General features: G+C 32.3%; 1 protein-coding gene across 4 annotated transcripts in view; it reads right to left on the bottom strand.

Moving 5' to 3' along the window:
* Positions 1–3,982: 3,982 nt before the first annotated feature.
* Positions 3,983–26,157, bottom strand: part of LOC105833319 (E3 UFM1-protein ligase 1 homolog) — a 53,905-nt gene continuing 31,730 nt past the window's right edge. For 3 of the 4 annotated variants that reach the window (XM_012674972.3, XM_028190384.2, XM_012674973.2), the window contains exons 3-6: positions 22,390–22,967; positions 6,719–6,865; positions 5,279–6,643; positions 4,533–4,669 (exon numbers count right to left, since the gene is read on the bottom strand). In XM_012674972.3, the coding sequence (XP_012530426.1) occupies positions 4,533–4,669; positions 5,279–6,643; positions 6,719–6,865; positions 22,390–22,967 (2,227 nt within the window). Of the gene's footprint in view, positions 4,670–5,278; positions 6,644–6,718; positions 6,866–22,389; positions 22,968–26,157 lie in introns of all 4 variants that reach the window. The other variant, XM_012674971.3, reaches the window with a different exon arrangement.

Genomic DNA, 26,157 nt, shown 5'->3' with positions numbered 1-26,157 from the left:
TTTACACTAAAGATTGAGTGTTTATACTCAAACATTGAGTGGGTACACCCAATGATTGAGTGTTCATACCAAAGTTTGGATTTAAATAATGAATATTTGAAAATATACTCTCAACATTTGGATATGACACACAATAAATGAGTGTATACTTCCAACATAAAGTGTGAACACTAAAACGTTGGGGATGTACACTCAACATCTATCGGTTAAAGGTATAAACTTAATATTGAGTGTACACTCTCAAACATTGGATTAGAAAATGTTTAATAAAAACAAAAGCAAGAAAAGCAACCGAAACATTCAACTATAGAGTGTTCAGCTGGCTTTGAGTATTAATTTGAGTATTGCTTTCAACTTGGATGTTTGCCATCTAATTGAGTGTTAATTTCAGTGTTATTCTTAAATTTAGGATTAACATTGGAATTAACACTCAATTAGATAGCGAACATTTAAGTTGAGAGTAACAACACTGTAATTAAAAGTAAATTAAAAAGTGAACACTCAAGTTGAGTGTTTACACTGAATTGAGCATTTACCCCTTGTCCCAAATTATACTCAACTTGAGTATTTTTTTAAGTGTTATTTTTAGTGTTTTTTTTCCGTAAGGGAATGGCCTGCAATCCCTCCACTTCAACTCGAGCCCACTCAGCAGCGATCGAGAAGGTATGAAATAGTCGAAGTTTCCGGAGTAACAGCTCATGAGGCACACTATCAAAGGTTTGGAAAAATCGAAGAGCAATAATAGAGTAAGTTGCCACCTATCGATAACATGGCGCACGTCGTCGAGCACACGCAGCATAGCGGCCTGAGTGCTATGCCCTCGCCGGAATGCGTGATATCCAAACAAAATTACTTTTTTAAAAAAAGGTAAAAAAAGGCGTCAAGTGTGTGTATGCGCCTCTAAGAAAAAAACTATTAGGTAAATTTTCTTATTATTCTATTGTTTTATTATCTTATTGTCTTCTCTACAAAAAAAATGATATGAAGTAAATGCGCCAACTATGCGTCAACCTTGAAATGGAAAAGATAGACCAAGTACATAAACGCGTGCTTTCAAAAATAAAAAGATTAATACAATTAGCCAAGTATATTAAAAAAAAAACATTACATAATTAAATGATTAAAGTCAACCAACGGGATTATAGTAAAGCAAAAACTTGATGTGCCCGGATCGTTGGAACGCAGTGTTGACCCATCAATGTCCTATATAGCACAGATTGCTTCAGAAAGCTTTCAGAAAGGTTTCAACCTTTCACGGTTCATGTGCAACAATTCTGAAAGAATTCTGTAATATGTCATTTGAAATGTTTAACAAAAATATTTCTGAAACCTTCCGTATAAAATATTTTTACAGACCTTTCCGTTTAATTATTTCTGAAACTTTTCACATGAAACAATTTAACAAACTTTCAAAAGAGTTTTTTCTGAAATCTTTCACATGCAATAAATTTGAAACTTTTAGTCGAGTTATCCCTAAAACATTTCATTTGACATATTTTTACAGACTTTTCAATTGAGTTATTTCCAAAACCTTTCACATAAAATAATTTAATAAATTTTTCAGTTGAGTTATTTTTTACATCTTTCACACACGCTATCTTGAAAACTTTCAGTTGTTATCTTTGAAAACTTTCTTATGAGATAATCCAGCACATATATTGTTCGCGGACCGTCACTAGGTGACGCGGCACCTTTCTCGTAATGCAATTCACACTTCAGAAGCTACATAAAGCAGACCATGGTGACAGAAAACGGATCAACCTATGCTATCGTAGTGAGCTCTCGGGGCCTACGTGATATTTATTATTGTGTCTTAAAGACACATCTTTCATGGCTAAAAATTTTAGCTTTGGTAAGAAATCCTTTTTCTGCGTGTAATGCACTTATTATATAGCACAGAAATCTTTCAGAGATATTTCAGAAATGTTTCAAGTGAAAAGTAAATCATTTCAAAAACGTTTCAAAATATTTCTGAGACAGTTCTGAGACAGCTCTGAGATAGCAAAATGTCCGCGATGCTTGCACTTGAAACATTTCTAAATGTTTTCAGAAAGGTTGCAGATATGTATCAGCAACCTTTTAGTACACTTTCAGAAATGTTTCAAGTGCAAGCATCGCGGACATTTTGCTATCTCAGAGCTGTCTGAGAGCTGTCTCAGAAACATTTGGAAACGTTTCTGAAATGTTTCACTTTTCACTTGAAACTTTTCTGAAATATCTCTGAAAGGTTTCTGTGCTATATGGGGTTATACAATATAGAAATTATTTGTACAAATAAAATAATGAAAAAATAATAACCTATTAAAAACTTTACAAAGATAAAAGAGATATATCAAGTACATAAACGCATTCAAAAATAATACGAGATCAATACAATTAGCCAAGTATATTTGAAAAAAAGACTTAGGAAAATTCTATATCTATTAAAAATTTATTTAAAAAATGGAAATATTACGAATAATAACATAATGAAGCGAAAACTGGTAGATAATAAAACAATACTCAAGCCACATTAATCGCATTCTTGTGTATATATTTAATTATTGATATAAATAACATAGAGACTTAGAAATATAGAAAAAATGCGAGTTGATCATGCATGTCAAGTTTTCGCTTTACTATAATCCCGTTGATTAATTTTAATCATTTAACTATTTAATGTTTTTTTTATATATACTTGGCTAATTGTATTGATCTTAAATTTATTTTCGAAACCACACGTTTATGTACTTGGTCTATCATTTTTCCGTTTCAAAGTTGACGCATAGTTGGTGCATTTACTTCATATTATTCTTTTTGTAGAGAAGACAATAAGATAATAAAACAATAGAATAATAAGATATTACAGGAGTTGGTAATTTAAGTAAAGACTCGATCTTCTATTATTATTGCAATTTTATTAATAATTTATCCTAATTTAATTTTTGCACAATTTAGATTAAATAGAACAAAACTTAATCACTACAAATAATTAATAAATATAACATACAGTAAAGTAAAATTATTATAGTAGAAATATAGTAGAAAAAAATGAAAAGAGCAATGATTGCAATAAAGCGACGTGAAACATACGTGAAAGAATATTTAAGAAAGGTTACATTATAAGAATGAAGATGTTTGATACACTAGTAGGAAGTGTGGCGCTGTACGAAGTGGAAATCTAGGGCTGGAGAAACGTAGAGAGAATAGACGATATGCAGAAGAAACACGTGAAGTGAATCTTGAGACTGGACAGAGGTATGAGACTGGACGAATTATATTGTAATGGAGGAAATAAAGATGAAAGAACTAAGATTAGAAGCTATTAAATATTAAATAAGCTAGTAAAAATAGCTATTAAATATGAGGAAAAGGCGTGCTGTTCTGGTAAGAAGCTGGTAGTGGAATGTTTTAAGGAGATGGATAAAGGTGCAGAAAGAGAAGAATATAAATGAGATAAGAAAAAAAGGTGATGGATAAAACTAAAATTGGTCGGGATATGAAAGAGATGAGAGATAGAGAAGACGTAAATAAAATAGGGCCGAAGGTAATAAAGAGAATAAGAAAGGTGGAAAGAGAGAGCTGGAGAAGGTGGAAAGGTACAACAGTCGGTACAGAAAGATAATGACGGAAGATGTTTCTAGATTTAAGAGAAAGGAAAAACAGGAAAGAGAGAAGCTTAATTACGAGGTGGAAACGAAGTGAGAAGAAACGAACACTGGAAACATAAAGAGAACAGGAAATGTAGATTATGCGGTCGTCGTCGCGTAGACATGTCGTAAGAGTTTACGAGGAAACGAAGGTAGAATTGACAGTAGAAAAGTTGTTGAAAGAAGATGGAGGGGGATGAGAAGTAATGTGAAAATAGAAGAAATAAAGAAAGATAGATCGAAGGAAAATGAAATGGCAGTAGAGGAAGTTGGAGAAGGGACAGAGTGGCAATAGAGATAGAAAATAAAGCAAGAATAATTTTGAACAGAGGTGTAATAATAGAAGACTGTGAAGCATGTAAATAAAGCTATTTTATTGTGTATTGTAGAAAATTTTAAATAAACAGAACACAATAGAACATAATAGACCATAAATTAATACGAGACTTTATTTAAGTAGGGCTTAAGATAATATAATAATTTTCCTTCTGTTTTGTTGCGACTTATTATTAGTTCATCTAAATTAATATAGAATTTATAGAATAGAATTTATACAAAAGTTTATACAAAATCAAATGGATTGCATTTAAGTATAACAAGATTATAATGAGTCGATATATTTTCTTTTAAGTATTTTATGTATGTAATTAAAAAAACGATACATAAATGTATATAAATTATAAATGTAAACAATTGTAAGCCAGAGACCAATCCAAAGCCGAAAAGCAAGAATAAAGATTAACAAATAAAATAAAAATACAATAGGTTATAATGAGATTTTTTAATTGGCTATGTATATAATTACAAAATACAAAATTATAATTGATATTATATAACAAATATTTGCATAGGTCCAAATTATATTACATTATTTATATTATGTAATTATTTATGTAATTTTTTTCAGGCCTTGATCATTTTCACATGTTGCTTGGAATTCTTCGCAATATTTTTTATGTCTTCCAATCTTTCTTGCAGTGCCCTAGACACTTCCATTTTTGTATTTTTATCAGGAGTGGTTAGCAAATTGAGTACTAAATCTGTAAAAAGAAATGCAATGTTTGTTCAACATTAAAAAATTTCTTACAAAAATCAAAAATTGTTATAATTATTGTATCTTTATGTTAATTTATGAATTTCTATAATTAAATAAAAAGATATGTTTGTTCAAATAACATAAGTTTTGAATTCAGTTTCTGCTTCATATTGATAATGATCTATGTATAGTAAATATATCCATGGCCACCGCTACTTAGTCATTGTACATTTTAATTATTTATAACTCTCTATATACAAAAGTTTTCTTGATTGAATCTAAACAAATGCAAAAATGGAGTCCCATAATAACATAGTGTCAAAAGTTGAAAGAAAATATCCGATAAAAAATTTTTTTAGGAGTCAAAGTAAAATACTGTTTTTTCAAAATGTCTAATTTGTTTCGGTCACTTTCATCTGGACTTATTATATGTTATATTATAGAAGAAAATTGATCATGTTTATACAATAAACAGTTTAAAGTTGAAAAATTTTTTGTACCATAAAGAATTAATTTTTAAAATTTGTTTCCTTTTTGCAGAAAATTCTTCCATTATATTTTATGTAAAAGAAAGAAAATTCTTTCTCTGAAGAATTATTTTATAAATTGTTACCGTGGTATTTGGAGAGAGTCGCCATTGTATCAAATTCCAAATGTTGCTGAAGAAACGCAAGAACGATTGTTACATGTCTACCAGACATATGTAAGGCGTTCTGCGTAACAGCAGTAAAAAGCACGTTCGTAACTAGGTGTAATGTTAACGCGGGATCTTGCGTAGCATTCAGCTCTTCTAACAGAGCCTCTTTGTGAGCGTGCACTTGTGGTCGTTCCTTTTTCTTATCGTATTTCTTCAGGACTAAACAACAGGCCGTCATTGCTTTGTCAACGCTATTTAAAAAATCCTCCACTGAATCTCCTGCCACCATCTTGTGGACAATGGTTAATGGTTCTCTAACGTCCATAGGCAGTTCAAGCAACAATCTTTGTCTCGCCTCCGTCGTCAAATTTTCCGCTACTTGCAACATATTCTGTTGAGCAGACAATTTGAATATACTCGTTACAAAATCAAGGCCTAGAGACTTTAACAAGTATTTAATCAACGGGATTTGATCTGCTTTGTCCAGATGTTTGATACCCTTGTCGAATACTCGAATGTTCGTTATTAGAACGTTCAATCGTTCGTCGATTTCACTCAAATTCGTAGTTCTATTGGACTGCGTCAATTGTTCCGCCACTGATAATGCAGATTTGTTCAGCTTCGGTTGCAAATAATATGCTAATTTATCTGCCAATTCGTCAATAACAGATATATTTTCGTTTTTCATAATTTCTGCTTTTACTTCATCCACGGATATCAAAATAATTTCACCTTTTCCGACCGTTGCCTGTGTGTGCTTTGATTCATTATCGTCAGAGTCAATTTCCTGTGTCTTTCCATGAAGATATTTCTTCTTCGTAGATTTTGTTTTCGTTTCTCTGCCTTGATTACCGCCGCCTGCTTTACCAATAATCGCTTTTTTTCTTCGTTCCTCCTTTTTACTCATTTTACTTTCGACGATTAAATCTGCGGATTTAAATTTCAACTTAATTTCAACAATAGATTGGATCCATTTTCCGCTAGCTACTATGTCTCGGGCCTTTTGTTCCGCTATTGTTTCAAGGGATTTGGTTAAAGTCTGTAAAAATGCTTCGGAAATCACAACCGTTTTCGCAAATATATGTACATTAACCCTTGTCTTCTTTATAGCTAATTTAAGTAGAAGTTCTGTATCTTCATCGCTGAATACGGATGGTAAAAGAGGATACAAGTCGACGAAGGAACTGGTCGCGACGACTTCTTCGATATTGGCGTCAACTTGATCCGTTATTACCATTCCTACGGCCACTGACTTTAAGAAAACTATGTTCTCGTTTGGAAAATGGCGTTTTACGAAGCCCGACGAGTCCATTATGCCAAGTCTTGTAAGAGCGTCATATTCTGTAAAATATAAATAGATTAAAATAACAGAAATTAGTTAATTTTTAAAAAATTCCTACACATCGCATACTTTACCCAAGTATCCGTTCTGCTTGTAAAAATTTTCGACCCATTCGTTTTGACTTTTAGAATATATAGTAGGTATATAAATGCTATTTCCACTTTGTTTGCCAGTTACCCCTCCTGGTACTTGTTTCATCTCTTGCAAACTGTCCAGAATTGCTATATTGTGTGATGCAATAATATAAATAAAGAGCGTAAATAAAAGTATCCCTATATTTAGGATATTTCAAATTTTCGGATTTACGACAGGTATGTTATCGAATAAAAATTAATTATAACAAAGCTGATTCAGCATTTGCTGATTAATTTAAAATTAAATATTAATTTTGCAGTATATTAAATATAATATATTTATAACACAAAATATATTAACCCTTTGAGCCACAAAGTATTCTTGCTTATCAATTTCGATGAATCCAGGAGTTTTTCGGGTCACTGATTACGAACCCAGTTAACCATCTGCTGCCAAATTGTTAGCAGACTGCTAATAGTTTCTTGTGGAATCAGGCTGCTAAAACCATGACCTACTGTGTCCTCGAATGCACCCAGATTGTAAACAAAAATTGTCATCAAATTGGGCGCAAGACAAGCAGATCTGTCATTAACTTTGGTGTTTATCGTCAATCTGACATCAATACTTTCAACAAATCTGTTTGCAGTTCACTATTATGTATTTTGATGACAGATGTTGCTAAATATTTGCTAAATGTCTGCTAACAGTGTTTGCAATGACAAGATCTGTTTCTTATTTGCTATCTTTTTAACAACAGAATCTGTTGCCAACATTTGCCACAGTAGAAATGGTTATTAGGAAATCTAATGTCAGATTTTTTTAATTTAAAATGACGAATCTAATATGGCGGACATAAAATTAAAAATTAAACCAAATCCTGTAAAACTTTTTTCTGGATGCTGATTACAAATTCGTTGTCAGATTTTCAAAACACAAAATGGCGGAGCCAATATGACAAAACTCCTAGATACTAAGTTTCACGGAAATTAGTTAAATTTTTTATTTTATGCCCGCCGTATTGGATCCACCATTTTTAATTTTAGAATTCTGATAATGAATTCGTAATCAGTATCCCAAAAAATCCCTAAATACCTGGAATTATGATTTTATGGAAATTAGTTGAATTTTTAATATTGTGTCCGCCATATTGCATCCGCCATTTTTGAAAATTTAACAGCGGATTCGTAAACAATGACTTTAAAAACCCCTGTATACGAAATTCCATGAAAAACGCATGTAAGAAAAAATGTATGCTTTAACCCATTTCGGCCCAAATGTCCACTATTTTTTCTGTACGTTCAACGCTTAAACTTTTTACATAGACGTCGAAAAAAAAACTCGACATAGTTTTTAATAATCTGAAACCTTCTCTTTTGAATGCCGACGTCATAATTGACCTACAAAGCGAGTAAAAAAAGTTATGGCCCATCTTTCCAAATAAGCAATATTTTTTGACATTTTTTTCCAAAAATTCCATATTTTGGATGCGAAAATGTTTTGCAGGACCATACAAAAAAATTTTTTAAGTACAAGAGACGGGCAAAAATGTAAAAGATCATATATATATATATATATATATATATATATATATATATATACATACATACATACAGGGTGTTCCAGATTAACTGGAGAAGCCGGCATGTACGTATTCCTATGAAAAATTAAGTCAAAAATGTCAACAGCAAAATTTTGAGAGGTCAATAATGTTCAAATAATGCGCCTTTGAAATTTTTCAACCACAGGCCGTGAAGCTCGCGCTGTCAGACGCAGTGCAACCAAGCGGCCGGCCAGGCGCTTTGACGAGTATCGCTAAACAGCATGGTGCCGAACAAGTCGAGCATCGTTTAATAAAATCATCTTATTTAATAAAATCATCACAGATCGAATTGAGTAAATCAGTGTTGCATTGCATATTAAGATCTTTTGTTTGTTTTTTTATCATTTGAAAGATTAATCTCTTAAATAATCCCTTTTTGATGTCAAAAATAAAAACCTCTTCTGTCAAAATCATATAACTGATTGATTCTGTGACATGTAATTACTGAGGTCTGGGTTGAATTTCTGTTAATGTGGTTCCTGTGTTCGGATTTTCTCGCTTAAGGCAGTCTACTTGTCTGGCCAACATAAGATACTTCACAATCTTTGCAATTAATTTTATATACAATACGTTATATTGTGAAGAGACGAGAGTTGGATCTTTATGTACTTTAATAAATTTGCTTAATTTATTAAGATCAATGTAAGCTATTATGATATCTGATTCTATTGAAGTAATGTTAAATTTTGTCTGAAATTTCGGAATGTATAGAATAGTAAAATAATTGTATTTTTCTTCAGCTGCTCCCTTGTCATCATGTTATTGAATTTATGGATATTTCTTTATATCCTCTCTTTGATACATGTAAATATTAGTTCCAGAAGATACTCATTATCTATCTAATAAAATATTAATAATAAAATCAAAGTTGGCTTTATAAAAAGTAGGATGTGACAACTGCATCTGTCAATCCAAAAACCACTCCCTTCTTTTGGCTAATCAGATGGTGTGAATAAAAATTTAAATATTGTTGTACCTCTCGTTTTAAATACGTTGGGGATCGCTGCCCGAGATCTCGGGAGAAGAGTTCTTAGTCACTATACATCACTATTTGTGTTAAGCACTTTTATTTTGTTGACCGTTTACAAGGACACGTTAGATCGCGACTCCGCAAGGCAGAGTGTCGCGTCTATGAGTTTACTGGTCACGACCCCGCAAGGCAGAGTGTCGTGGTTGTTTATGATACAATATTTTGTGTCGGAGATACACGACCCCGCAAGACAGAGTGTTGTGTGTTAGACTCGAATTGTCGACTTCTGATTGACCCATCCCTCACTTTCTTTTGGCGGTTTATATATCCGTTAATTCGATAGTCGGATCGAGAGAAGGGAAGGATTGCGTGAGAGCGTAAATCGGTCGTGTGCAATCGGTTCGGTGCACAATCGGGTCCGTGTGCAAACGGGTCGGTGCGCAATCGGGTCCGTGTGCAATCGGGTCCGTGTCCAATCAGGTCCGTGTCCAATCGGGTCTGCGTCCAATCGAGACTGTGTCCAATCGGGTCCGTGTCCAATCGGGTCTGTGTCCAATTGAGTCCGTGTCCAATCGGGACTGTGTCCAATCGCTTATGTGGGCAATCGGGACAGTCCCGTCCGCTCCGGTGCTGTCGAGAATGGCGGAACGCTTTGTAGCGCGCTGGACCCCGCGCCTACGCTAAAGTCACAAGGACTTCGCAGAGGCGGTTGACGGAGAAGGATGAACGCTAGTTAGCGCGCACCTTCCCGCATCGTTGGCTGTTAGTCTCCTGTGGGATAGGTTTTAACGGGAGAGAGAATGCTAATTTCCCAGGACCATCGAGGAAACGGTGATAAGCGCTCGTTAGGAGCCGGGATTTTACTGCGCTCTTTGAGAGAACGCAGAGCAGCGCTCCCCGTCTCCTCTCACTGTCCACGAAGAGACATACCGAACCACTGCCGATCACGCACTGAGAATCAAACACGGAAAAGAGAAAAAAAAGAAAGAATAACTCGATTTGAAATTGATGATAACACTAGTTCACTTTAATAAAGAGAAATGAATAATTGATCAATTAGAACTCGCACCTTTACAGCACTGTATTCGCTCTAGAATTCGAATGCGCACGCGCAACGTTTGTTGTTCCGATTCTAGTAATATTAAAGAAATCAAATCAATAGAATAAGAAGGGAGTTGCTACCTTGAGTCTTTCTCATTAACGCAAAAATATTCTAAGTTCAAAATCGGAAATATTCTAAGTTCGAAAACCGAAAAATATTCTAAGTTCGAACAACAAAAATATTCTTCTAAGTTGATAAAGTAAGAATATTCTAAGTTCGAAAAGCAAAAATATTCTAAGTTCAAAAATCTGAAATATTCTAAGTTCAGAAATCGAAAATATTCTAAGTTTGAAAATCCGAAATTTTCTAAGTTCTAAAGCTCAGAAATATTCAAAGTTAAAAAATCAGAATTATTCTAAATTCAGGACGGAATAATCGAAAATATTCTAAGTCCAAAAGTGAATTATCGAAAATATTCTAAGTTCAAAAGCTAATACGCGAGCAAGTCTTACTGCCTTTTGGCGCGAAACAAGGAGGCAAAATTCCTATTTTCATCCGAAAATCGCGGCTTATATACCGAAAAGTGAGAGCGTTCAGGGGTAAAGGGCCAGGAAGACAAGGTGATAAATCATCTATCGTTTGTCACCCAATTTGTTAATTAATTAATTATCACGCCTAGTTTTACAATACAGTTGCTTGACTCTTTACCGCCGTATCCACATTTTCGCGGCGCGGAACTATGGCTTGCGCCTTTTAATCGCGCACTCCTAATCGCAGTTTTTCATCATAAGTTTGGAGATAAGCGATTTCGGCGGCAATAGAGCTGCCGCGTGCTCCTCCTCGTGCTCGAAGTTATTTAATATTGTTTAATAATCAAAGGAGGCTGCTCGGCCCTTGCTGCTTCGCAGCAAGTGATCCCGCGCGAATGCAGATGCACCGGCGCGCAAGAGGGCGTCGACTCATCCTCTTTCTGGTAGTTAATTAATGATTTGTTAATTAATGGATTTAACCAGTTATTATTGGCAAACCAAGGGCCGAGGCGCCCCAGGACAGGGCCAGTAAGTGGGAGAATTGCTCCCTCGGTGGTATTTTCGCAATATCTTGCGTGGTTCATTAGCGATTCACGTTAATTGCTGGCGCATGCGCCCACACTTGTAGCGCGTGCTGGAGCGGTCTCCGGCACCAAACGCGCGCGAGTCTGCCCTCGCTATGCGAGTTTACGGTTGCTATGACAACGCGTCTTCGCGGCGCAAAAATTTCGGCTGGACGTAACATAAATAATAGCCGTTTGCTAACAAAAACGCAAAACAAAGTATTTTTTTACAGTGAGCACATTGAATAAACATTTTTATAGACGCATAATTTTTGAATTATTGTTATAAGAAAATAAATCTCGTTCATACTTAAAAATGTCGGCCTTTCTTCTGTTAATTTTGAAGCGTACCAAGCTACTATACAATAGCATCGGGTCCGCAAAGCACACATTAAAAAACCCTAACTAATTAGGGACATGATATCCTGTAAGAATCCGGCCCTTTTATTACTATCCGATCGGATAGCCGGATATTGTTACTATCCGGCAAATATCCGACCAAAAATTTCACATTAAATTTTTAATGTAATTATGTTATATTAGTTAGACATACATACATACATATATAGTTAAAAAATACTTCCCGTAAGTATGGGCACCTGTCATTATCATTGTCATCATTGGCGCAGCCATGTTGCTAATTGTATGGATTGTACATGCGCACTAAAATGTGATTTATGGCGTAGGTTTTATTACTTATTAGTTAAAACATTTGAGTGCTCCAACTTCTTGCATAAAGAGAGACATTTTAGCGCGGAAAAATCGGTTTAAAATATGAACTTTTCTCTACAAATTAAAAAAAGTTGAATTTTGTACGATTTTTTTGGTGGCGTTATAATATATCAAAGTTACCAATACTTTAGTCTGTTTATGACTGCTGCCCATGGATTTAAAGGATGGAGCTTTATCCAAAAATGTGAAACACTTTCAGCCATATTTGTATAGGTCATTAATACTGCTATCTGTTAGCATTTAATAGTATTGTTTACTTAAATTAAATAGTACACATAATAAAGTAATAATTTAATCAATTTAATAAAAATATGCAAGGTAAACATATTAACAAAGTTATTAATAATTTATTGTAAGCATATATATAATACATGAATAAATAAATATATGTTTAATAAATGGATATATGGGAATAAAACACAAATTTTTAATCATGTTTACTGTCCTGAAAATAATATTAACTTATTAAAGTATTGTCTTTTGCTTACATCTGTTTGTTTTACAATATAAAAATATCGTGTTTTTACATATTTCATTATAATAATTTTAATTAAATTTACACGTTAACATACTTTGATCATATAAATGCGATAACAATTCTTCAAATATATTTGTCATATTTAAAATATTTAGGCATAAAATGATATATTTTGAGATTTTCTAATTCTTCTTGCTGTTTCAACTTTCGTGATGATCTGTTGTTACAATTTTTTGCAATGCACCATTTTCGCTTCGATTTCACCATTCAAATAGGTTAAGTGCACAGTTGTACATAGGGACTATGCAAATATGTATAAACAGTATTATCGTTATCAAGTAGATAGCAGCACTAGTGGCCCATACACCTATGGCTGAAAGAGTGAAAGGTTCAAATCCGCCCGCACCAGTGCTTCACTCCCCGCGTCCATAATACAATACTTCACTCCCCGCGTCTATAATATATCTTAATGGTCCATCCTTTAAATCCGCATTAGCATTTCTCGATGCGCACTACAAAGAGATTTGCACATCGTGTGTGCGTGTGTGTGTGGGTGCGTGTACGTGTGTGTGTCATGTTAAACGAACGAAATGAGAAAATATTGCTCGAAAGAAATATATGTTTTATCTTTTCGTCTCTGAATAACTTCTTGAAGATGCAGGATCTAATTACTGAGAAATTTCGTGCTATATGCGCTGTAATGCCATCTCCAGTTGCTATCTTTGTGCAATATTTTCTTCCGTCCAACACACGCACATACGCACGCGTGTTTTAATTTTTACTTCATCAAAATTGTTTTCGATAATAATGCTGTAGTATCTCTAAAACGTTAGATCGATTTAAATTATAAGTTGATTAGGGCCACGTCCCAATTAAGATTCCTAAAAACTTGTAAATTTTACATCTTTCCTCAAAATCTTAATTTCGTTGTTGGCATAAAATTAAGATTTAATCACTATATAGGCTGTCAAAAAACTTGGAAGTGCTTTATATAATTTCAGATTAAAATTATTATCTATTGAGATCCTTGACTTACATAAGTAAAGATCATTTTAATAAAAAATTGCTTTCGATTTCTTTCCATCTGTATAACTCTTTTCCTTCACAAATATAAAATAAAATTATGGAACACCATGAAAAGTCTCATGAATTTTAGGACTAAAATAACTAAAATAAAATAAGAGTAATGAAAGAAATTAAGCCGATTTTTATGTCAAATCACACAGGTGAAAAATTCCAATATTTCCATAGTAAAAATAAAATAATATCGATCGACCTAGATCCTTTAAAGTTCACGAATACTATAGACATCCATTATATCATACCAATAATAAATGGTTTATAAACCTGTCCAACTTACATATTCCATCATTTGTTTCTAACTTGTTACAACTGGGAAATAATTTCTACCTCCCACCTTTGCTTAATAAAAAAATTATGATCCATGAATTCATTAAAGATATGGAGAATCACAACAAACACATAGATCTTGATAACATAACAAAAATAAGAAACGCATTCTACAATTCCAAATTCCCTAATAAACGTCCGGCACTCAATGTAATTTTTACATTGTACATAAATCTTCATAAAGAAACTGTAGAATTCACTAGGAATGCCATGGATGTTATTTTTACAAGGGCAACGTCACTGTGACTCTTAATAAAGTCGAATATATTTCGGAAAAAAACGGTATAAACTCGCAAAACGACACTGAGTTTCTCGATACTTCCTACTCTTGTTTACTTCATAGTCTTGCGAGCATAAACATAAAACACACGTAAGTCTTATTCGTATCGGAGGTTTACTTTCCTTGACTACACCTCTCACAAAACGGACGACACAACTTTATCATTTCTCCGGCTCTCTACTTTTTTTACTACTAATCAAGCTACATACGTAAGTTTTTCGCTACATTGATTTTACATTACTTATCTCTAAAATATAACTATTTGTTTTACTTGTCCAGTTTTTCTCATACAGTTATTTCCAAATTTGTGTCTTTTTAAAGTTAAAATTACCGTAATTTAATATCTATCCATTTTTTCGCTCACAAACAAAAATCTTGGTTTAATCTATCTTGACGCATCTGAGTAACTAGGCATGTAAATGGTTTTTATACTGTTTTGTACCTTATCCCGAATTTAAACATTTAACTATTCGTTTGGTTTATTGTTTTGTTATTTGTATTTATAATTTCTTCCACAATTTTACTTCGTTTAACGTTTGAAAAATCATTATTGGCCGGTCTCTATAACATTTTTATTTATTCAAGTAACGGAATATTAGAGTCAAACTGATTGGACTTTCTGATATATTTGAACTTATTTTCACTCCGAGTATTGTAAAAATTCATTATTTTCCGCAATCGTCAGCCTATTGCAAAAATTATTTTTTACAACTCTCAGAGCTATAACCATTAATTATTTTTATGCGACTGAAGAAGACTTAGTAGAGTCGAAACGTTTCGCAATCTTGTTAATGTCTTATCAATCTCCTCTTGTACGTGCGTATTAATAAAGATCAACCATATATAACGTGTATTAGTTCGCTCATCGACCTTGTATTCTAATATTATTGGTCAGCATAACCGGGCGTTTCACATTCAATTTTAATTTTATAAGGTTATCTATATTAGACAGCCACTAAGAGAGAGAGAAGGGGGGGGAGAAAGAAGAGCGAAGGGAGAGAGAGAGATAGAGAGAGAGATATGCAAACTGATCACGTGACCGCGTCTCTTCTGATTCGATGTGGTCGTTAAGGATCTCGGCCAACTAGAATATCGGTAGAGACAACTGTCTCCAGTGAATCGTATAATAAATACCGACCTACCTGGCGGAAAAATTTTGTTATGTTCATGTAATCCGCACGGAAATTCAAATAATTACTGAAATTACTGTATTCATATCCAAAATTACAATTCATATTTAAAGAATGTTCTAGTTTTGAATTTATTGACCTTAAAATTTCACCTCTCATCTAATTTAAATATACCATAAAATTAGATCGTAGTGATTTTGATAATTCTGTTTTCCCCGCCTTAATACAACCATTCGCGAGAAAATCGCGAGCACAATTACGCGCCATATCAACTCAAAAAAAGAGAACCTTTCAGCAAAAAGCGCGTAGCACAACGGCAGCGTGTTAGACTCATAATTTTGACATTGCGGGTTCGAGTCTCGATGAGCAACTTTTTTTTTAATAAAATGAATTTTTTTTAGTGACATATGATTTTTTTACATATAATTAATATAATTAATACGTTTTAATTGCTTATTTCATAAAAATGCATTTTTTTCTTTGCCTAGTAAATTCGTTATATATTTTATACTTAAAGCTTTCACGACTATTGACGTTGCTTCCAATAGAAAGGGCTTCCGGATACATGCTGCGTCCTGGTACAGCGTTGCGCCGACGTTTCGCAAACGTTGCAGTTTGCATCATCAGGGCTAGAAGCTCAGGGGTAGGGATGGGGTGAGGGGAGGGAGCGGAGTTGTTCGTCCAATAGTAGCACAGTTCATTGGCCTATATTGGTCAACTGTTGGCCAATCTTAATACAATTTTGGCTTACTATTTGCCAATTAATATGTGCTGTTCGGAAATGTTTTTAATTTATCAATTAAAAAAAAAAGATTTTTAATTTATCAATTAAAAAAAAAAGATTTTTAATTTATCAATTAAAAAAAAACGCTGTACCAGGACGCGGCATGTATCCGAAAGTCCTTTCTATTGGAAGCATCGTTATATATTCTATAGAATGACTGGAAATTAATAGATGTAATTGCATTTTTAAACAGTAATGACAGCAATAAAATATATACAATACAAATAAATTTGAAACGTTTTTGTGAGGCAATTAAAACTAGGGTCCCTTTATAACGTATGTTATATCCTTGAAGCAGGTAGAAGAAAAGACAATCGGTAAGTAGGCTAACAATACAACAAAGAATCAGAAGGAAAGGGGAATTTCCGTTCCAAGTGACGGAGAAAATTTGGTTCATTTGGCTGCCAGCTACGAGAGGAGGTAGAAGTAGTGCAGAAAAGACAGTATAGAAATAAGTGTGCAGTTATAAAGATTAAGAAAATGGAAGGTGTAGCAAGTTCTTTGTCAGAATGTGATATAAATTTCACAGTGATGAGTCCAAATTACAATTAAAAGATGTAATTAAACATCTAAAAAAATTGCTTCTTAAAAATGATCTCGTGGCATCAGAATCGTCGAAGACAATTTTTCACGAAGCAAAAGAAATGGGCAGAACTTTATACGAATTCACGATCGATATATTAAGCAATAAATTTTTTGTCGACACAAAAGAACTAAATATGTAAGATTCTGATAATGAGAAAGGTCAATTTAAAGAAATATTATAGATTTCGATTAAGATAATTCCGAATATGTGACACCAGAGGAAGAACGCAAGTCAACGGAATACATTCCTCTAGAATATAAAATTAAAGTTGTTAATATGGCTAAAAAATATCCAAAAGAAATTTGAAAACTTTACAAAAAACCAGTTATAAACGTTTAAAAAGTATGACGCATATATAGATGGCAAAAAGATATCAAACATGGAGAAACAATTGCTGATAAATATGCTATATAATTGACTCCTGAACATTTGACCGTTTCGTGGAAGCTAGATTAAATTTTCGACAAGTCACAACAAGAAATTTGCAACAATGAGCATTGAGCGCTGTCAGTCAATTCACAGACTTCTTTTTTAAAGCATCGAATACATGAATCAAAGATTTTAAACGGAGGCATAGAATTAGACAAAGAAAAATAACAAAAGAAATTACTACAGTAGATGAAATGTTGGCTGCAGCAGACGTTTTTCGGACACAGACGATAGCATTAATTCCTAATTGTAATAAGGATTTTATTAATAACACTGATCAAACAAGTAAATCAATTCTTTAAAAACTAAAATAAACTTTTAACTTTATAATCGTTGATATTTTTAAATTAAACTTTTAATGAATATTATTTATTATAGGATGTCAGTATCAATCATATGGTAGAACTCTGTCTACACAAGGAACAAAAAGTTTTTATACAATAAAAATGTATTAACAAAATTACTCATTCTTCTTATACGGTATAATATGCGATAACGATATCCAATAAATTATTACCATATGTTTTTATATGCTTACAAGAAGCGACAATGTGTTTGGTCCCAAAATAAGAAAAACTATTGACGAGTTAGTAAAAATACATACAAATGTCATTGTAACATGTTCAAAGTCTGGAAAACTAACAAATAATTTGTATACGCAATTTTTGAAAGAAGCATTATTACCGTATGTAAGACAGAAGAAATTTCTGTCATTAATAGATTCATGGAGCGGTCAGACGAATCCTGCAATAAAATTTTTTTAGACAATAACAATGTAGGAACATGTACAATAAAAGTTATTCCAAAATATATACCGATATGCCAACCATGTGATGCCTATTTTTATAGACAGGTAAAAAATTTCATCAAACGTTTGCAGAATTGTTCAGTTTTAATAGAACAAAAATGCGAAATAGCATCTCGTAAAGAGATGCGTTAAAATTCATTCCATTCTACATCATCAACTGTTCGCTCCAATTTTCGAAAACATGTTACAAAATATGTATGGTTTGCGTCAAAACTAACAAATAAAAAAAAAGTGTTTATAAATGTAAACGAAGTTTATTATCACATTCCAACCAAAGAGAGGTTGGAATGTGATAATCGATTTGGATGAAATTTATTCTATCGATGTATTATCATATAAAGTGTAAAGTATTATTAGGTAAAAGGATAATCGGCAGTACTCAACCGTTCGTGAGAGAATCGCGGGTAAAAATTACGAACGCCATATCAACCCAAAAAAAAGAGGGCTTTTCAGCAAGAAGCGCGTAGCACAGCGGCAGCGTGCTAGACTCGTAATCTCGACATTGCAGATTCAAGTCTCGATGATCAACTTTTTTTTCTTGAAGAAAAAAATTTTTTTTAATGACATACGATTTTTTAACAATAATTAATATAGTTAATAAGTTTTAATTGTTTATTTCATAAAAATGCATTTTTTTCTTTGCCTGGTAAATTTGTTATATATTCTGTAGAATGACTGGAAATTAATAGATATAATTGTATTTCTAAATAGTAATGACAGCAATAAAATATACACAACGCAAATAAATTTGAAACGTTTTATTTATGTAGAAGTAGACGGAAGAGTACAAGTTGCAGAATAATATTTATCAAAAATAAACGAAACAGTAATTTGCACGACATCTAGAGCAAGTCGAGCATCGTATAAAAGCGCAGTTACATGGTCGTTTCAAAATATTTACCTGAAAACATACTTCTTTGTTAGAGAAGAGCGTCAATTTCTACAAAACTTTACATCTGGAGGTTTTTGAGATCGGTGATTACGAATCCGTTGTCAGATTTTCGAAAATGGTAGATGCAATATGGCGGACATAATATTAAAAATTCAACTAATTTCTATAAAACTTAGTATCTAAAGGTTTTTTGAGGTGATTACGAATCCGAAATTATCAAAATTTTAAAATTTAAAATGGTGGATCCAATATGACGGAGTATATAAAATTAAAATTCAACTAATTTCTGTAAAACTTAGTATCTAGAAGTTTCATAATATTAGATCCATTTTAAATTTAAAAAATCTGACAAATTCGTAATCAGCACTCAGAAAAACCTCTAGATACTAAGTTTCACAGGATTTTAATTTTTAGTTTTGTCTGCCATATTGAATCCGCCATTTTTTATTTAAAAAATCTGACATTAGATTCGTAATCAGCGACCCAAAAACCTTACTACAAGATACAAAAGTTTTATCGAAATTGATAAGCAAGAATAATTCGTGGCTCAAAAGGTTAATAGATAGTTTTTGACACTTCGGTTTTCTATACATAAAATAAAGCTATGAATATATATATATATATATATATATATATATATATATATATATTATTAACATATTTCTGTATTGTATGCAATTATATATTAGTAGCTTTATTTTATGTACATAAAACTAAAGTTCATTAATAAAAGAGGCAAATGAGCCGTTACTGATTCTTGATGTAAAACACTGTATTAAATATCCTAGCTACTTAGAATTAGACATTTCGATCTGTCTTACATCAGATCATTCTCAATAGTAAATACAATATAAAATTACATATAATTTTTCGCAGATTACATGTTTTATGTGTGTATTAGCTTAGCGTATGTTGATAAGTATAGAGTATGTAATGTAATTTCTGTGAGTCATTCTTAAATTTTGAGTAGAGTAAGATCGTTTAGATTGATATAAATAATTGTTATCATGGAAAAGATTTGATTACGTCCAAATTTAGTGCTATTGCCGTCAATTTGTAAGAATTGAGAATTATATAAACTCCATAATCGTGTAACCGTAATTAAATTTACAAGTATTAATTGTTCCAATATTATTTTATGCACGAGTTCGACGGAACGTATATTTTTGAAATACATACTTGTGATTGTATTCGCTGTTTATTACCGATCCAAAGTCAAGTGAAAAACAGACTTGTGAAATGTAAATATATATCTAGTTATGTTCCTCTTGGGATCTGATGTGAAAGTATCGATGGCAGATAGTAGATTCGTTGTACCGAAAGGAGGAGGAAAATGGAAGAGGAAGGCGGGTATAGATAGTAGGAGGGAAAGAAGAGAAAAGTGGGAAGGGAGAAAGGATCGAAATTAATTACCGGATTATAGTCGTGGTAATAAGTTAAGAACCTGTAGATATGTTTCCAGAAAATATTCTATGTCGCTGTTTATAGAGATTGTTGTTTGTAGAGAAGGATAATTTGCAGTTCAGGTTTCTGGTTACGGACGTAAATTCATGGACAATAGACTTCACAAATGATATAGTAAAGTATGTGATTTTGTTTTCTGATTCTGTTTTTTGTTCTTGGCTGTTATTATTATTATTGAATAAGTGGTTGAGTCTATTGTGAATGATAGAGAAAATAAATGGTATTGGGTAACTATTTTCAATTAGAGTCCTTCTATTAGGCCTAGAATAATGCCGTTTTGTATGAGATTAGATGGTGTGAATGGTAATTGAGGTATCTGTCGAAGGACGTGGCTTTTTGAAAACAATTGTGTATAATTCTGTCATTCGTTACGATTAACGTTAGGTCTAAAAAATTGATGCTTGTTTCTATTGTGAATTTTTGTCTGTTAGAGTTGAAAATGTCTAAAATTAATTGTGTCGAGTTTTTGGGAGTTGCCAAGATGATATCGTCGACATATCTATAATATAACGAAAGTTTAAACGAAAGGAGACTGATTACTTCATTCTCAATGTCCTGTAGGAGAAGGTCGGAGATAATAGAAGACAGAGGGAAACCCATAGGAGTACCGAAAGTTTGTTTATAATATTTGTTATTAATCTAAAAAAACGTGAGTTTATAATAAGTTGTATTGCAGTTATAAATTCTTGAAACGGAATATTAGTATTAGGGCTGATCAATGTCCATCTTTTTTTAATGCTGTTACTCACAGACTCTAGTGGTATGTTGGTGAACATTGAGACTACATCCAGAGACAATAATTGAAAGCCTTCAATAACCAATCTGTCGAGTTTGTTGACTAAATAGAAACTGTTATCAACCTAGCTTTCTGGTCTGGGTATACTCTCATGCAAAATTTTATGTATGTATGTTGCTAATGTATGAAGGGGACTGTTTATAGAAGAAATTATTATTCTAAGAGAAAAACTTTGTATATTTTCGATAATCCATAAGTTGTAGAAAGGATGCCATCTGTTTTTAATAGTTTTTTGTATGTCAAGTCGTCAATAAATTTCTTTTTCTTCCACCTGACTAATAGATCACGTGTTTTATTGGAGCATTACAAGGATCTTTGTTAATCTATATCCATTGTTAATCTATATCCCCCTCCCCTCTTCCACTTTCCTCCTCCTTTCGGTACAATGAACCTACTATCTGCCATCGACACTCTCACATCAGACCCCGAGAGGAACATAACTAGATATATATTTTCATTTCACAAGTCTGTTTTCCACTTGACTTTGAATCGGTAATAAACAGCGAATACAATCACAAGTATGTATTTCAAAAATATACTACTATCTGCCATCGACACTCTCACATTAGACCCCGAGAAGAACATAACTAGATATACATTTTCATTTCACAAGTCTATTTTTCACTTGACTTTGGATCGGTAATAAACAGCGAATACAATCACAAGTATGTATTTCAAAAATATACGTTCCGTCGAACTCGTGCATAAAATAATATTGGAACAATTAATACTTTTAAATCTAATTACGGTTACACGATTATGTTGTTTATATAATTCTTAAATTCTCACAAATTGACTGCGATACCACTAAATTCGGATGTAAATCTTTTCCATGATATCAACTATTTATATCAATCTAAACGATCTCACTGTACGGACCCTACTCAGGATTTAAGAATGACTCACAGAAATCACATTCACATACTCTATACTTATCAACACACGCTAAGCTAACACACACACAGAACATGTAATCTGCGAAAAGTTATATATAATTTTTTATTGTATTTACTATTGAGAATGATCTGATGTAAGACAGATCGAAACGTCTAATTGTAACTAGCTAGGATATTTAATACAGTGCTTAAATCCGAAATTTTGTAATAGTTACTTATTTCTATCTGTTAATGTAGATACTAAAAATTTTTTGCTGTTGCTCATTATTTTTATACTTACAAAAAAAAATTCTTTCGGGCACGCCACATTGTCCCAATATTGCAGATAATGGCGTAGGCTTCGTGATAGCAGATAAAGCGCCTTTAATCTTTGCCTTATTTCTAGTAATGAAGCTCTCGGTATAAAAAACCTTGGGATCTTGAGAATCTTGGGTGGCATATATTATTTTTCCAAGTTGTTTTTCGACGACCGATTGTAGAAAATCGACTGGTAAATTGTACGTGAGCGTTAACTCAGCGACATTAATATAGCCATGCTGTATGAGTTTATCATTTATTTCTTCCGCAATTTTACTGATGTAACTCTTGTCGACAAGCTGTCCTAGTATTACTTTCAGTCCTTTGTTGTGTTTCTCAATCTCTGTTACCACTTTAGTCACTTGCGACAGATTAACATTAAGAATTTGCGCCAAGTCAACCAAACTAACTTTCCCACCGTGAAGGTACAGCTCATCTTTAATTTCTTTTCCAAGATGCTGGGGTGTAACATATTCCTTGCCATCATTGGTAAATATAATATCCAGAAACTTGTTTTCTACCAACGTTGTTATAATCTCTACGCAGTTTCGTTCAGAAAGTCTGTAAAATACCCAGTTACATTAGACTACAGACGTCAAAAAAATTTTATTAACAACATAATAAACTTAAATAAATTTTAATTAACTGAACTTTTTAAACTATTTTTTTCACTAAAAGAGCGTTCATCAATTGATTAACTCATTTTGCAACACATTAATGTAAAAACAAATAATTAAAACGATAATATTGTAAAACATATTAAAACGATAATAGTGAAAATATATTTTTATTTATACTTTCTTTATCTACACACAATCTAGTGATTTCTAAAACATGAGCAGATTTTTGGTAAGCTGCAAAAAATTTTTCGATGAAAGTAAGGAGTTTAAATTAAAGGAGAATGTTAAGATAAAATTTTTATAAATAAGTCCCCCATTACTCAATTTTCAAAACATCAAATTTTTTAATAGTTTTATCGCATTTAAAAGATCGAAATAAAAAAAAATTTAATTTACATTTTTAATCAAAAATAAAGAGCGGAGAGGGTGGAAACAGCAGAGAACAAAGAGAGTAAAAAATGAAGAGAACGGAGACAGCGCCGAAGAGAAAGAACGAAAAACGGAAAGAGTGGAAAGCAGAAAACTGAGAAAGCAGAGAAAAAAAACGAACAGTGGAGAAATCAAAGACAAGAGAAAGCGGAGAGTGAGAAACGGAGAACAGAAAGAGTGGAGAGCGCAGAGCTTAGACAACAAACAGCGGAAAAAGCGAAGAGCGATAAGAATGGATAACGGAAAGAGCAGAAAGCAGAGAGCAGAAAATCATTGTGGTTATTTGAAAGTTAGCAGGTAAGTTTTGATGTAATGTTATGTTTGACGTAATGTAAAGCGTCGCAGAAGACACAGAATATAAATGTTATGCAACACAAGAGTAATAGGCAATATTACGCCTATTATATAGTATTAAATGAATGTTAAAACAATATAATTTTCTCTTTTACTACAATGTAATTATGTTTTATAACTGTTTTATGATCGTGTTATTCATTAGATATTATTACTATAACAGCAATATAACTTAAACGTGACACGTAATGTAGGACATTTTATGTTAGCGTTATCTTGCTGTTATACAACGTGTTAATTATGTAGAGATGTTATATTTATGTTATATTATAAATATAATAACATGAATATAACATTTACACTTCAAATGCTTCGTGCCTGTCGCGTACATCCATGCTCCCAGTGAACACAGTAATATAATAGCAATGTAACACAGCAATGTAACTAAATATAACAGGTTACATTACTCTGAAATTACACGTAACTTACCCAGATAGCCAAGCGAGATTAAGCAAATTAATGCACTGCATGTATGTTGTGAACTTGCCCACAATTTGCTGTCATTGCCACAATTTAACGTGGAACGAAGTTAACATCAAGAGAGCAAATAATCTTCATGAGTTTATAAAATTATAAGTGCATGCATTGAGGAATAATAAACTTGTCACATTGACAGCAATTGTGCATGCATGTTGACAACTTGCCGTCAGTTTGTTGAATTCTAATGTAGAATTTTACATGATGTCAAAACGACAGACAGTTTGAAGAAACACCTTGGCTTTAGTTTGATAAAATTAATAGGGAATAAGTGACAGCAAAATAACAACACGTTGCCTTTATTTGGCTATCTGGGTACATGTGAATTACAATTTCCGACTCAGCAATATAACATGTTATAATTACATGTTATCTAACCGTCACACAACAGTTACAAAAAAAAAAAATTAAAAAAATTCATTTTTTAAAATTATTTTTATCAACAGCACATACTAAATTTAGGATAAATTTTTATTAATTAATTAAATTTAAATTATGTTTTTTTTTATTTTATTCTTACTTACCGCTGCTAGGTTTGAACCCGGGACGAACCTTGTATTCTACCTGCTACGCCAATTTGACTCATCGATATGGGTACTTGTTATTGTCTACATATACCTATATGTTATAAACTGACGCAACTATATTATTTTTTATAAAAGCAATTAAATTTTGCAAAACATAAAAAATAAATAGCATTAATTTATTTACTTATTAATTTCATTGTTAAATTTATCTTTTTCCATAACCTTAATAATTTGATGGAAATTGCAATTTATTTAGCACTAATCTTAATTTGAAGCGTTCAAATGATTAATTAGATGATTAACTATATAGATCATAATTCTAAGAAAAATTGAATAGTATACATTTATTATTCTGTTTTTGTTCAGCACATGATGAATTTAGATTTTGTGCATTTTTTTGTGTGGAGTAATTGTAGACAAACCGTTATTTTTGAAAACATTATCTTTATAATAATTTTTTTTATTATCAAATAGATTTGTCATTCAGGATGTTATAATGTTGTCTGATTCCTGAGTCAACTACGACGCATCGTAATAACATTGATACAAACGTGTTATGGTACGATTATACAATTTTTGTTGAATAACTGTAATGCCAAAACGATATATAACAGCTATATCACTTGCGTATAACAAATATTACGTAACAGGTTATTTCTATGTCATATAGCACCTACATATCACAAGAATAACAATGTTAAATTACATGTAACTTCCATGTTATATTGCCGCTATAAAATGTGTTCACTGGACTTTGTGCCATGTGCTCCGTGCAATCTTCGAAACGTTCAGCCTTTTTATCAAAGGTAAATATTTTCAATATTAATATTAATTGCAAATATTCCAAGTATTACTTGGAATGCATTATTATTAATATATTTTTTGGATTCTTCAATTTATAGCAATTTGTATGTACATGCAAATGGTAGTTTGTAGATTATGCTGCATGCAAAAATCGCATTGCGAGAATACAAATTATTCTCATTTTCACTTCTGCAGAATATTTAGAAATATTTACTATTATCAGATATACAAAACACTATTACTAATATACTATAAATATGATTGATAATGAAAAGCATTTCTAAACATTCCGTAGAAGTGGAAGTAACAGCTTTGCAATCTTACAATATGCGTATATTCCGCATACGGCTTCTGCATGTAGAATGTACGCATTTTACATTGATTAACTGCAATAAATTAAAAATTTCGAATTTGTACTTCACACTTCATTAAAGTTATGAGAAGTAAGTTATTAACACTAATAAATTTAAGTATTTCTACAAGATATTTATAACAATCTAGTTTATGTATCCTTGTTTTAGGACAGGTGATTTCATAATA

Source organism: Monomorium pharaonis, chromosome 8, assembly GCF_013373865.1.
Source record: "Monomorium pharaonis isolate MP-MQ-018 chromosome 8, ASM1337386v2, whole genome shotgun sequence".
NCBI classification, from domain to species: Eukaryota; Metazoa; Arthropoda; class Insecta; order Hymenoptera; family Formicidae; genus Monomorium; species Monomorium pharaonis.
Note: the sequence above shows the minus strand (reverse complement) of the source record. Positions and strands in the feature narration are given on the sequence as shown.